General features: G+C 43.1%; 1 protein-coding gene across 5 annotated transcripts in view; it reads right to left on the reverse strand.

The window, feature by feature from the left end:
• DIPK1B (divergent protein kinase domain 1B) overlaps window positions 1-15,007 on the reverse strand; it is a 66,710-nt gene that overhangs the window by 24,030 nt on the left and 27,673 nt on the right. For all 5 annotated transcript variants that reach the window (XM_075185742.1, XM_075185739.1, XM_075185740.1 and 2 more), the window contains exon 3: window positions 7,870-8,004. In XM_075185742.1, coding sequence (XP_075041843.1) covers window positions 7,870-8,004 — 135 coding nt within the window. The remainder of the gene's footprint in view (window positions 1-7,869; window positions 8,005-15,007) is intronic.

A 15,007-nucleotide genomic window follows, 5' to 3' on the forward strand; every position in this document is an offset into this window, starting at 1 on the left:
TTGTCAATCACAATTACAATATTTTGGTTTATGCCAATTTACCATTACAAGAATATCCAGTATAAATCACACACACATTATAATATATTACACATATATATATATATTACATATATATATATATATATATATATATATATATATATATATATATATATATATATATATATATATATATACACACATATATACACACACACACACACACACAGATATCTTCTCATTCTAGATTTCTTGGATGGAAGTGGTGTTCTAACATAAGCAATGGACTGAATGGGGATGTTCGAGCAATCAGACTGGAACGTGGTTCCAGAAACGGCTGAAAGAGCGACTTTATTTGCGGGTGGTTAGGAGCAGGCGTAAGTTACGGACGATGATGGCGAACACCTGAACTAGCGTAATGTTTGTCACCAGACAAACGGACGATTAGCAGACGCTCACAGAGACTTTAGTAGGCGCTCGGCCATAGACCAGGATTAGCCCAGCGTGCTGTGGCGGAGATAACAACAAATTATTTTATTTAGTACGCATATCGGGAAGTCGTTCCTGCCGTATTAGTTGGTTATTCAAGTTTAAAAATGATGCTTTGTGGTAATTGTGTTCTTAACATATAAAATAAAAGGTTTCTGTAACAAGCTGAGCGGAAGTCTCTGTTGTTCAGCAGACGCATCCGTTACTCATTAAGACCCGGATGTGTCTTCTACTCTACAACGTTCTGTTAGTTGAGGTAAGAGCATTATTTGGATATAATCTATAGGCAGAATTACACTTTAGTTTTTCTATCCCCTCCCAGTGAGAGCTGCCATCTTTATTTTTAAACCACTAGAATGTCTGCTTGTTGCTTCCTCACTGGGTGTCCTTCTAATGTCCAAAATAAACATGATTTGCTGTCCGCTAGCTCTGTATATAAAGATCCTGCATGAGAGATTATAGTTATTGTATGAACAGCAAAATTAATTTACCATCCAGCAACAAAGCCGTTAGCCTTCCTAACCCTGGGGAAAGGATATTTATTTCCTTAGAGAACACTTACGTCTGTTTAGGATATAAATAACATACAGTGTATAACATACATGGTTTTATATGCAAATGAATAATGAATAACTAAATAAAATATAAAAGCACAGAACAGTTCCAGACACGTATAAATGTCATAGTACATGGGTCATTTTCTCTGCAGAAGTGCTCAAATGTTCCTCACGTTACGCTCCAGCATAATTTCCAATATTCCCGATTGGGAAATTGCAACAAATTAGGTCCACGTTCCTCCGATCCAACCCAACCAAGTGAAACAATACAGTAGCATTGCGTATACTTCCACGTTACTGGGATTATAATGACACTTCTGTTAGTTTGCAGCCACAGAAGCAGCACTCACAGCTGTTCCAAAACGGGCCAAAAGTGTTGTGTTTCCCCCACACAATGGACGATTAATCCGCTGGCGGCCCACAATGGCTTTCTGTCTTGTCTTTTTCCATGTCTGCATCTAGCACTTTGTGTCAGCATCAAATGAAATTCTGTGAGGATCTGCCCGCCGCGCCCTGTACCATATGCTTTGACTCATCCTACAAGCCAGGAGCACAAGCAGTCACATTTGACGATAGGACCTAGACCTTTATTCTTTTGTCCTCGGGGTTCTTTGGGGAGATGTGATCGTTTTTTTCTTCTTTCCAAACAAAATTGTAGCGGACCATCACATTTCTCTGCTGTAAGCCGCTGATAAATGGTTTCTGTACGATAGGTCGTTGGGAGAACGGGCTGCGTGTTAAGGTACTAAAACGCTGGGGGTAAAGGGGGCGATACCTGCAGAACGACGCAGGGTTAAACGCAGTCAGCTGCGTGATTTTGCATTAATGCTCCGCGCACAATCTGTTGGCACCTCAGCCTCCGGGCAGAGCACAGAGCGTTCAGCTGTGTGCACCTTTGTGGAAGATACAGAACTTGTACTGAGGCAGTTTGTATATGGCAAGAAATAAGTGCAGAAAACTACCTTTATTCTTTTTGATCTTTTTAATTCTTAGACTTTTCCTTCTAACCCATACTTGTGTACATAGACTTCTGGAATGCTAATTGTTCAAGACAGCTCAGTATAAATACCTAAAATAGACACAGATTCCTCTGTGCCTCAGAAGAAATATCCGTAAAGATTTGCACATTAATAAGGACAGTGACCACAACTGGACCTTCGCTGACTGCAGCTTCACCTCATATTAATATTGTTAATCTTTATTTATACAGCAACACGAGGTCCGCAGCGTCGTACAGAGGGCAAACAACAAGACAGTACATGGTGTAACTATACAATACACTACACAAATCACACTACAACTCTCAACACAGCTACTGATAGCCTGGATGTGAAAGGGGTACAATGGGGTACAAGCGGTATATTCAGCGCAGGATGAAACCTGTGCCCATTAGTGTGGGCGCAACTAACAGGTTTAGAGCCACTGAAAGAGGTGGGAAGACAATGGGGGGGGGTGAAGTCAATGGGCAGAGAGCTCAAACAGGAGGTGAGCAGTGTAGCTGGAGAGCCAGAGTTATAGGTAATGAGAGCAGGAGGGAAGAGGGCCCTGCTCACTAGAGCTTACAATCTAAATAGAAAGGGGCACACACATGGGGGCGAGCTGATGTAAGGGGATCTGAAGACAAGAAGCAAAAGTGGGAGAGATGGAGGATGAGGTGTACTATGTAGTAGAGTGGTTTAGTGTAGGACTGGCTTATATAAACAGGTGGGTCTTCAAAGACCGTTTGAAGTTATAAAGGCTAGGGGATAGTCTGACAGAACGTGAGAGATTATTCCAGTGGTGGTGGGCAGCATGGGAGAAAACTTGGATACGGAAGTGAGAGATGGTTACCAGAGGGGATGAAGGTGACCGGAGAGGGCGGGAGGGAGTGTGAATGGAGAGGAGGTTGGATGTAGGGACCAGTGGAGAAGGCTTTGTGTGTGGAGTGAGGAATTTGAAGAGGATTCTGTAGGGGAAGGGGAGCTAGTGCAGAGGGGAGGCAGATGTGGAACGGCGAGAGTCCAGAAAAGTCTTGCTGCAGTGTAGATCGAAGAGGGGGGAGACGTTAGTGGGGGAGACCAGTAAGGAGAAGGTTGCAGTAGTCAAGGTGAGAAATGATCAGTGAGTGGAAAAGAGTTTTAGTGGCATCATGGGAGAAGGGTCTGATAGAGGCGATATTGCAGAGCTGGAAGCAACAGTATTGGGCAAGAGATTGAATGTGTGGGGCGAAGGAGGAGTCAAGAATTACACCTAGGTAGTGGAGTTGGGAAACAGAGGAGATAGTGGTTTTGTCAACAGTGATAGAGAGGACGGGAGGGGAGGAGACTCTTGATGGAGGGAAGACAATGAGTTCAGTTTTGGCCATGTTCAGTTTGAGAAAGAGTAAAAACATCCAGGAGGAGATGGCAGAAAGAACTGGGCACCCGAGAGAGGAGGGAAGGGACGAGATCAGGAGATGAGACATAGAGTTGAGTGTCGTCCGGCATAGATGTGGTACTAGAGGCCCAAGGAACTGATGAGTTCACCCACGGAGGAGGTGTACAGGGGAAAGAGCAGAGGGCCATTGACAGTACCCTGTGGGACTCCTATGGGACGGATGAATAAGGGGGGACACCTGACGTAGAAACAGAAGGATCGGTTGGCAAGGTAGGATGTGAACCACAAACGGAAGGTGTCAGAAAGGCTAATGGTGTGAAGGGTGATACCTGGTGGCAAAGGCTGCAGAGAGGTCCAGGACATAAGCATGTAGAAGTGGCCCCTGGATTTGGCCGAGATATTGTTGGTGACTTTGGTGAAAGCAGTTTCTGTGGAGTGGAGGGGGCGGAAGAGAGACTGGAGAGGATCAAGGAGGGAGTTGTCAGATAGGTAGCTGCTCAGACGTTGTAGACAAATCACTCAATTATTTTGGTTGTTACTTTGTTAGTGGACCTACCTCTGGACCCTGGCTTGGTACTTCAGCTGACTGCTTATGCCTCCCCCTTTGGCTAACTGTTGTCAAATCATGACGTACCAAACTGTGGTCTTCAGCAAACCTCGCTGCTGAACAACTTCCCCAGACTAGTAATAATACCTTCCCACAGCGCAATCATGACAGACAACCATCTTATATTGTATTTTCTTCAGCCATTGTGTCCAGTGGTTTCTGAAACATTTGCCTCCAGGTGAATTGAACCCATCAGTCACCAAAGCAGACAACAGACTGTAGCTCAATTGAATTTTGAAATATAATTTTTTATTTCACGTAAATCACCACCTTTCCCTGTGTTACTAGTCTCTCAGCGGTCTGCGGAACATCAGAGAGACAGCCTGCATTATGTTATGTAAACCAGGACAGCATGTCCATGTTTTATTGATGTGCGGGAGTAATGAATGGATTATGACATTTGTCTGGCTTCACCGGAGAAAGGGTTGAAAAAAAAAAAAAAAAACAGCAGAAAGAGCAATGAATCCAGCTTTGCAACAGGACAATGCGAGAAATGTGAGCCAAAGAAATGTATGAAGATCCAAAACTGAGAAGAAGAAAATGTAGCAGGAAGATTAAAGAAAATGAAAACGTACCTAGGAGCTTGCGTCTCTAGTACATCGTCGACATGTGGATATAAATTCCAGCCGCAAATATCCAGCTCAGAGGCACCAAGAATAATTCTAGTATTCCCTTGGCAATGAGGCATCCAAGGCCACTGAATTAGTGTAATCCACTAAAAAGGCTGGAAAGTTACTCTCCTGACCAAGTGTGATACATTTTTTGTCTCTCATAAGAAATAAATCTACAAATGAAATGATTATAGACTAGAGAAATACCACAATGATCAATTTAAAGGAAGATATATATAAAAAACGCGTCATGCTAATAAGGTCTTCTCGCTTACGGGAGGACACTTTTCCTGCGTGGTGCCCCATTTCTGAAAGCAGAAACATTGAAAAATCTTCAGGAGTAAAAAGTTAGGGAGGGGGAGGGGGGGGGGTGTCAGATAGATTCAAAACATACAGTGATGAACAGGAGATTTTGAAAAATTACAATGTGATATCGAAGCCAAATAACTGAGGGTGCTCTGCTTTTCTGTTTCACTTTTTGACCCATCTCGGAGTTGTTTATCGTGGACAATAAGCTGCAGGATTTGTTTTTTTGTTGTTTGTGATGGGAGATGAAGAAATGACTCCATAAACACAATACATGGTAACAGAGCTGCAACGGAAACCGTCTAATCCTACAAGTACCATTGTAAAAATTGTTGAACAAGACAAGTGTATTACGTTGGCAAAGCGAGCTATTTAAAATGAAGATAATGCAGCCTGCTCTGAGTGCCCGTTATCTGTGAAATACGCGTCTGAGGTCTGTAGATTAAAAAATGTCGTGATTTTCTGCCTTTTAAAAATTCCCAAGATTCCCTTGACAGTCTTTTCTCTTCTTCTATGTCCCCTAATCCGTATGACCCCAGTCGCAGTTCAAAATGCGCTTTTAGCCAGAGATTAGATTTCTTTTTTTAGCACTCTTGAACAAATGATTTCTTTCTGGAATCTTCTGATGAGATCCAGTTTAATTTAGCAGTACCCAAAACCTCTCGCAGAGGCCAACGGGTGATGGAGATTGCTCGGTGAGATTGCTGGGTGGGATAAGTCGGACACAGATAATTGCTGCTCAGATCCAGTGCTCGAGAACCAGAAGTAAACGGATTCATAGAGACACATTGCGCTGGGAAAGGGGGAAGAAATATGCAATGGGGAAAAAAAGTATCTACTGTATAATTGTAGATTTCAATGCATATTGCAATTGTGAACGGATGCAGACCAGGAAGAGACACATACGCACCAGAGAAAGTCATATTATTTTTATTAAGAGGTTTTTTTAAGAGTTTTATTGAATCCCAACAGTGAAAGCGCTTGTGGCACATAAAATAAATGTATAAATACATTGGCGCAAGTGGGACGCAAGTGTTACTTAGCCGACACGCACGAACCTCAGCATATGGGCGTGAATGCGCCATTTTTACGTCCAGCTTCTTCAAGCTTAATCGCGCTTTTTTAGCAACCAACTCTATATAAAGATCACAGCGTGTAACAGGCTTTCTCAAGGTTTATTAAACACGCTCTGTCGTTGATGGTCCCCAAAAAATAATGGATCTTTAAATACATCTTCTGACAAGTGTTCATTTCACTTTTGCATCAATGTTTTTGCTGACTGCGGCGTTTAGAAACTGTAAAGCTCAGTAACAAACAATGGAGATCGAGGGAACGCCGACTGAAGAACATATTATCCTGTGCTGCAAGGAATCTCGGAGATGCTTCAAACGCTCTGTTTAAGTCAGAACCAAGGTTTTGTCTACACATTTATTAGTGTTGTTTTTTCAAAATCCCGTCTGTATAAAACCTTATACAGAAATCATGGCCTGACCTCACGTACTTACCCAGACTCCTTTGCCAGACACTAAGAGATGTCACTACCTGTGCGTTTGGCTATATAGAACACTTTGTGTTCGTTGTGTCTGGTGACAACATCTAATAAAGTTACAGGCTTCTGCACACTCATAAGTGGATAGTAAATACCCCAGTGTGTGCCCCCAGCATCATGATTGTATAAGCAGATGGGTAACATAGGAATAGCAGGACGGGCTCCGCAACAATTGAGGCTTGGGGCAAAATGAGACCACATAATGGGCTAAAACAGATTAATACTACAGCATACATAATGTATACCCCAATGGATTGTTTCCCAAATACAGTGCTCAGGGAGCCCTAACAGGACAGGTTTTCCAGGTGACATAATTACACCACCTGTGGATCTGTTACATTGTATCACTCAGTAATGACTACACCTGTGCTCCAGCAGGGAGATGTGGAAAACCTGCACTGTTAGTGATTAGATATAAAATGACTAAAGTAAATACACTGTTATAATAAATAATTTGAAAGAATTAATAAATAAAAACCCTAAATAGAGAATGAAAGCGATTCACACACATGATGAAAGAGCGACACTTCCCGGAATCAGAGAAGAACACAGTATTAACCTGGCTTTGTAGTATCCAGCGCAAGTATAGGGTACAGCTTTGTGCACTGGTTCCCCTGCAGCTGCCCACTGACCCACTGATCCATTAACCTGCATCAATTATAGTGCAAATTATTTTTTTTTTTTAACACAAAACATTCCCATCTGCCCCTCCGTCATGCTCAGCTCTCCACCTCCTGCGCTCATTGCATCCTCTTGTTATAATGCTGGACACGTGCGTTAACATGGGAGGGGACGATGACAAGGGGGATAGTAAGAAAAGAGCACTCTGACAAGTGTTCTCACCCCCAGATGATTTCAGGTATGAACTTGTAAGGTCATCATGAAAATGCAATCACAGAGAGTGTTTTATCTCATTCTGTGCTCTCCAGCCTCGCCTTTATATCATCAGGCATTACTTCTCTGTCTTGCCTGGGGATACGACAAATCTCCACTGTGATCCCAGCGACAGCTTTATCCAGGGAGGAACAACCATAAAACAACCCTGTCTTATAAAGACATGGCCATGAAACACAGCAGATAGAGAAACACCGTATATTTATTCAAGAGGTAAAATATAGAATGCTTAATCCGATAAAGTAATCTGAAGGTGGACGTCCCCTTTAAGCCATACCCCATGACATCTAGACAGGTGAAATCATGGCAAAATCAGCCCTCCCCCAATTTGCTCAAACTGCGCCTCTATCCCAGAAACACCCACTTTTGGTTAAAACCCCTCCCCTTTGTTAAGTCACACCCCTTTCAAGGCCCACAGATCAGCACAGTTGGCAGGTAAGGCCTCTTGCATGCAGACAGCAGGTCAGAAGCAAAACAATAATATTACATTATAATAAGAGCCACAGAAGAGGTACTCACTATGATCATGCGGCAGACGTGCCCTCTGCAAAGTTCCGAGTAGGATGAATAGTGCATGTATACCACCCAGCTGCCCACGAAAATGCCCAGCCATGCCAAGAAAAGGTACTTCACCTTGATGCCAGGCAGACGACCCTGGAAAGAGAGAACAGATTGCAAGGTGAGTTTACATCACACGGCATCACATATTAAAGTGCTGACAGATAAAGAAATGAAGAGAGACTTTTCTATCATCAGCCCACTTGTATGCCAGTCACGGTGATGACTCCAGGGGTTGCTGTGCCAAGATGGGAGTGTTAGCGTCTTGCTGTGCAGCAGATAGCAGTCAATTCTGAAGGTCACTGCTGATAGCGGCTTTATTTTTATTTTCCTATCTAAGGTTCATGGAACAATAGCAGCTATGAATCAAAGCCAACGTGGGACCTTCGATTTAAAGCTTCCCCCCCCCCCCCCCCCAGATTTTACCAGTCTTTGTCTCTGGCATAGACGCCTCATTGTCAACAACAAAATCCCACAAGGAAAGTTTATACTAGCAGAGGGAATTGGGGACACAATACCGATCTGTCAAGGCTGCGGCTCGCTAACCTTGGTGTAAGATATCTTTCACCGGAGGTTCTGCAGCCTCACAGCGGGATTTTGAGGCCTACACCTGGGAAAGTCAAGAGATTCCAGAGTTTTTATTTCTCCTTGTGTAGCTATGTGATACAGTTATATCACCGAGTGATAATGTGGATGCTTCTGCTCGGGAAAATGCAACAACACCGCAGCACAAGTGTTACAACATTTCCAGACCTTACTAGAGGATAGGCCTGTCTACTGGGGTAAGACTAACAGGGGGGGCAGAGGTGGAGGTGGAGGTGCAGGTAAGTGGCAGGAAGCAGAAGAGTAATAGGGAAAATCAGAGGGAACAGAGACAAACATGGCAGAGCAGAGAATAGGAAAAGATACACAACGTCAGCCCCAGGCCCCTTGCCCAAAATAGGCCCAGTGGATCTTTTCAAAAACTTGTCTAGAAATTCCGTCCATAGTGGACAATGCTGGATAACGTCACTTTAATAAAATGTGATCTGGCTTTTAGAAGTCCGTTTTTTCCAAAGGAAACAGAAGAGACAGCAAATAAATATATTGCACTGGGCCGCAGGGGTGAATGCATCAATCAGCAGTTTTCTGCGTTTTGCCGGCATTATTTAAAACAGCAATTTTATTAAAAGGCAAAGCCTGGTGGGTTTATATAAATGATTGCCATCTTAAACACTGATGGCAAATTGCAGAAAACATGCGATTTTAGATAACCGCAGATTGATACATTTACCCCCTGGTGTGCAACTTTAAATCTTCTGCCCGACTAAGGGTAGTAGGAGTTATAATTCACTGACCCCCTTAGTTAGACCTCCAGTCCCATCATACGCTGCTCACTACAACTAGCTTACAAAGGTCATGAGTTCAATTCCCGACCATGGCCTTATCTGTGAGGACTTTGTATGTTCTCCTTGTGTTTGCGTGGGTTTCCTCTGGGTGCTCCGGTTTCCTCCCACACTCCAATAACATACTGGTAGGTTAATTGGCTGCTAACAAATAGTCTGTAGGTCTCTGTCTGTGTCTGTGTGTGTGTGTGTGTTAGGGAGTTTAGACTGTAAGCCCCAATGGGGCAGGGACTGATGTAAGTGAGTTCTCTGTACAGCGCTGCGGAATTAGTGGCGCTATATAAATAAATGGTAATTATAATAATAATAATAATAATAATAATAATAATAATAAAAATAAAAGGTGCAGATGGTCAGAAAGGGCAGTTATAAACCATGGGGGTGGCCGATGCCTTAGAGGAGTCCATAATAATGTTAAATATAATAAACACATTGGGGCATATTCAATTAGCTTTCCGGTCCGCGGTAACGCGCGTTACCGTGAATCCTGCGCACGATTGCCGTTAATACGATACCTAAGGGCTGCGAATGAAAATCCACGTTATTGCGGTAACGTTATTGCGGTAACGTGGATTAAGTTTTGCGGCTGTTCCGGCGCGATCCCGCGGACCGGAAAGCTAATTGAATATGCCCCATTCTGTTCATTTCAGCCAACAACAAACCATTGCTTCACCTTCCCCAGAAATAGTAGTTCATGGAGTTAAACAAATAAACTGGATTCTTGATAACATATAACGATGCCCCCCCACCCCCGGGGGGTCTCTAACAGGTGTAATGCAAAGCAAGATAGAGACTAATCGTGTTTGTTTCTCATATTAAGGGACGAGTTCCAGCCGCCAGCGTTTGAAACGTTCCCCTGCTTCTGCTCAGGCCAACAGTACCATCTGGATTCTTATGCTCCTGATCCATTACCTATCACTTAGCCTCGTACATTTGGTTTAACGCGTCTCTTCCCCTTAAATGATTTAAGGCAAACGGTTACCAGAGTACATAACACATCCCTTTCTGTTACAGGACGGCACTTAACCCAATAAAAAGCTTTATTATCAGAGCAATCGGAACAGACACAAGTCGGAGAAAAAAAACATTACATGAAACCGTCCAGCAAACAGCCAGACAGTCTGGGCAGAAGTGTAATATGGGGGATATTGCAGATGGATTAAAGACATCATCCAGTTTTGTTGTATTTTGGGGATTAACCCCTTCCTCCCTCCAATAGGAAGAACTGCGCAGTTTCAGAGTAACGCTACCCTATGAATGTGGTAATGGTCACTACTCGACACCATGGAAGACGTTTAAGTGAATACAGCGCCCAGCGGTGGTTAGTCATTAAACTACCCCACTATTCATTTAAACGTTACAGTGTGTTAAGTCCTGGATACAATGTAACTCATCCAGCGATTCTAATGTTCTAAGGTTAGTGGTTAACACTTCTGCCTCACAGCACTGGGGTCATGAGTTCAATACCTGACCGTGGCCTTATCTGTGTGGCGTCTGTATGTTCTGACCGTGTTCATGTGGGTTTCCTCCCACACGCCAAAAAACATACTAGAAGGTTAATTGGCTGCCATCAAATTGCCCTTAGTCTCTCACGGTCTGTGTGTGTGTGTTAGGGAATTTATACTGTAAGCTTCAAGGGGGCAGGGACTGATGTGAGAGAGTTCTCTGTACAGCGCTGCGGAATTAGTGGCGCTATATAATAGCTGATGATGATGATGATGGATGCATGAATGCGCAGAAGCAGCAGATGCGCTATCCTGCGTTGCTCACCAATGACCCTATGGAGATGAATAACCGATAAATGATCCGGAAACCAATAACTTGTGAAAGCAAACATCTGATTGGCCGATATGAGCAACTGCAGCATCTGTGCGGTGAGATAGGGAAAAGCAACAAATCGTCTCCTCAATTTTTACAGATCATATAGATGATTACCTGCTATTAGCTTTTGCAATTATAAAGTGAAAGGCATTACATGCTGGTATACAGGGTACTTTTATATATATGTAGCATGACAGGCAATCTTGGGTTATAGTTTTGCCATTTAACCCATCGACGAACGTGCCAACCATCCATCTCTGCTCCTAGAGCCGCTGCCGAATTCTCTGTCAAAACGATGGGCCTGGGGGGCATTAGAAGTAGTTGAAACATTAAGAGACGGAGGTTAAAATGTATATTTATCGCAGAGCCCAGGGGCAGCCTATGCGGTTTCCATGGTTACGTCAGGGATTGGAGATTAAAACGGGAACAAAATTAACGCTGGGAAAAGACAAATAAACTAGCGGAGCGGATTCCCAATGCCGGAGATGAAATGGTCTCATTTACATATCACTACACGGGAATAAGGTGCTAATGATATAGATGCAATTATAGAAACATATGTAATTATATATATCTTCTCATAATGGTTATTTCACGTCGGTCCAGCAATCTGCCTGGAACGGAGGGTGAGAAAGATGAGAGATAATTGATATTCCTATTTTTCTATTTTTATTTGACGATGTACAACTGTGTTTTCCACCCTGGCTTGTAATACGTGTAACCAGCATATGGGGTCTGTTTATTAAAGTGCGATTAAACGGAGAAAAACAGCAGCTTTCTCCTTAAAATGGCCATCGCGCAATTTATAAATGGTTTATGGCAGGAGAAATCAAAGAATTATTTTAACAAACAAATTTAGACCCAGGTTGAGCTGAACCCTAATTTATGAACCTGGAGCTTAGATCAGCTGAATCCTCACTTCCAACTCTATTTCTGATGCTTATAATGCAGATCTTCATCATGGAACTCACGTATCTCGCTTCCTTGTTAGACTATAACCGAGGCAATTTATTCGATAATTAGATTATCGTGTTTTTCTAACAAAAGAAACAAGTCATTTCAAACTGATCGCTGGCTCTTGGTAAAGGCTGCTCTTCAATTGCAACTAGTTCTAATATGCATTTAATAAAAACATGTATCAAAATGATTTAGCGAGAGGTTATACAAAACACACTACAAGGGGGGAAATTGGGGGCATTTGGCGTAAATCGATGCTTTACAAACACGGTTCTCTTATTTATATTTAAGGGAAAGACAGGTCTAAACGACTAATATCTCAGTCATTAAGACAGGGGTCATATTGTAGCAGATGCTGCTCCTCGCACCAAAACAAATCAGCGGTTAACTCTGAAATAAATCGAACATATCAAATACAAATTTCTATTCCAGGTTTGTCTGTATAGTATAAAGCTAAAATACTGTTTTGTCAGACACACAACAAAGCGCAGTTGCTAACGTTTAAAAATATTTTGACGGAAAGTGGCAGCGTAGTCTTGGTGGAGGACTTCACCACCACTATTGATCGACACCTGGACAGGTCAAAACCATTACTGAAATCTCTCCAATAAGTGGGATCTAAACATTCCACGGCCTTGTTCTTCCGTCTTGTGACGCAAGGAGGGTTACAGAGCCCACAGCCAGATATTAAACCTTTTACTCTCCTTTACATGTTGTCCGTACCAGGCTAGACATGAGTTTTCTGAGTACAGAAACCACCCAAATTATTGTTGATCCGTCCATATTCCCTAGTACATGGTGAGATCACGGCCCCGTAAAGGATATTATTGGGCGTCCTACAGGACAGCAGTCCCAAGCTTGTGGCTTCCTAATGATAGGACTCTTCACAACCCTCAACTGAAAATACAGTTAGAAACACAGTTACTGAACTATTTCAGTAACAATGCACTTTGGAGCTTGTTGGAGCTTCAGTCTACCCAAACCCAAAAACTCAAGAGCAAAAAAAAAAAAATCTTAGACTTCTCTGAGCAAGTAGGTACCTAGACACTACCTAGAGCTATATTGGTGATCAAAATGGACATAAATAAAAGCACAACTTGGCCTTCCACCTCAGGCAATGGCATGGTTCACCCCTAAGTCACCTTAAGGTAAATAGATCTGGAAACTTTTGTGGAAAAATGTGGTCCCACAACGCCCCTCAATTACAGGCCTCCCTCAGCCATGTCTCCAGCAACTCTGCAGCCAACCACAGTGTTCTCCATACCTGCTGCAGATTATCGCTCCTTGTCACCAGCAACTCTGCAGCTAACCACAGTGGTTTCCAAACCTCCCACAGACCATCACTCCCTGTGTTCCGGCAGACTCTGCAGCCATTCGCAAGTGGTCACTCCTTCTGCCACCCTCCTGTGCTCCTAATTTCCTGCAACCTTCAGACCACCAGTCTCTACTGGATAATCACCTTATCCCAGCCTCTGTATTCTACCTAATGGTCTTGTCTAGTACTCTCTCAGAAGACTACGACCTGCGGGGCAGAGGTCGCAAAGTCCACGCCTCTCATTGCTAGATCCCTGGTGAGAACCATCTGCCTCGTTAAACTCCGCACCTCTGGGCTGAGTAGAGCCAAGCCAGACAGGCTACAAGGATCAGATCATCATAGTGACTGTGACAGTGTATGATTGATGGTACCTAGTCCACACCAGCCAACATAAATAATATGGAAAAACATGTGGTTTAGAATATATAGATCTTTTCCAATCTGGTGGCATAAGACCTTTCTCCACATATTGGGGTCTGGCCGGCCCTAAAATAGTGGCTTCATATTTCCTAAATAAAGTGGCCGATACCCTCCACCACCCAGAAGCCATGGTCCTTTCTCCTGGGCCTCCCAATAGAGGGTTTGGATAGGAATCTAGATACATTATACATTTGGTTGTCATCCTCATAGCGGCGATACTGGAATCCAAAAGGAGCAGAGAGCCTAGGACTGAGCCTTGTGGTTCTCTACCCGATAGAGGATTCAGAGAGGAGATGGATCCAGATGAAGCGGATTGATGGGTAGAATGAGAACCTTGGTCTTGAAGGCCTAAGAAATGTATTGTTTGTCCGGGAAATTAGTGGTCAATGGTGTGAAATGAAACAAAGAGGTCCAGGAGAATCAGAAGTGATCTTTGGATTAAGCAATGACCTAACCATTGACCCCCTTAGTCAGCGCAGTGTCTGTGGAGTGTTTAAATTACAACCAGACTGAAGAGGGTCCAGTAAGCTCGTGAGGAAGTGTCTGAGGTGAGTGTAGGTAAGTCTTTCATGAACCTTATAGGGTGGAGTGGGAGCTGAGGGATGAGAAGGTAATATGAGCTTAGGGAGAGTTTGGGTTACAATTATTTTTTATTTCACTTATTTTTGTTCCTAACCAAAGAATCACAAACTTGAATAAAAATAGAAAGACATCAGTAGAGAATACAGGCAGTAGATTTTGGGCAGTGATGGTGGCCAGAGGGGCTGGTTTGGAAGGGTTGAGAAGAGATTTAAATGCTTTAAAAAGCCGTTTGGTGTTGGAAGCTCTAAGCCAGGGGTGTCCAACCTTTTAGCTTCCCTGGGCCACATTGAAGACGACGAGTTGGTTTGGGCCGCACATAAGATACACTAACAATAACGATAGCTGATCATCCAAAAAAACATAGAAAACATAAAAGTGCATTTAAGCCAGGCATTGTATATCAGGGTGCCCTGACCAGGCCTGCAGTACCTGACATATACATCACTGTGACCCCAGATTGTGACCTGTTTTGCTAATTACACCACTATGTTAGTTAAGGGATTACAACTTATAATGGGCCAAAGAGAATAATATATAATGCCCCATTAGTATTACAAGTAGAAGTATGTAGCAGGGAGATAAGGTCCATGATGATCCAGGACCAGGTGACTTTTATTCA

The sequence above is a fragment of the Mixophyes fleayi genome, chromosome 9 (genome assembly GCF_038048845.1).
Source record: "Mixophyes fleayi isolate aMixFle1 chromosome 9, aMixFle1.hap1, whole genome shotgun sequence".
Lineage (NCBI taxonomy): Eukaryota > Metazoa > Chordata > Amphibia > Anura > Limnodynastidae > Mixophyes > Mixophyes fleayi.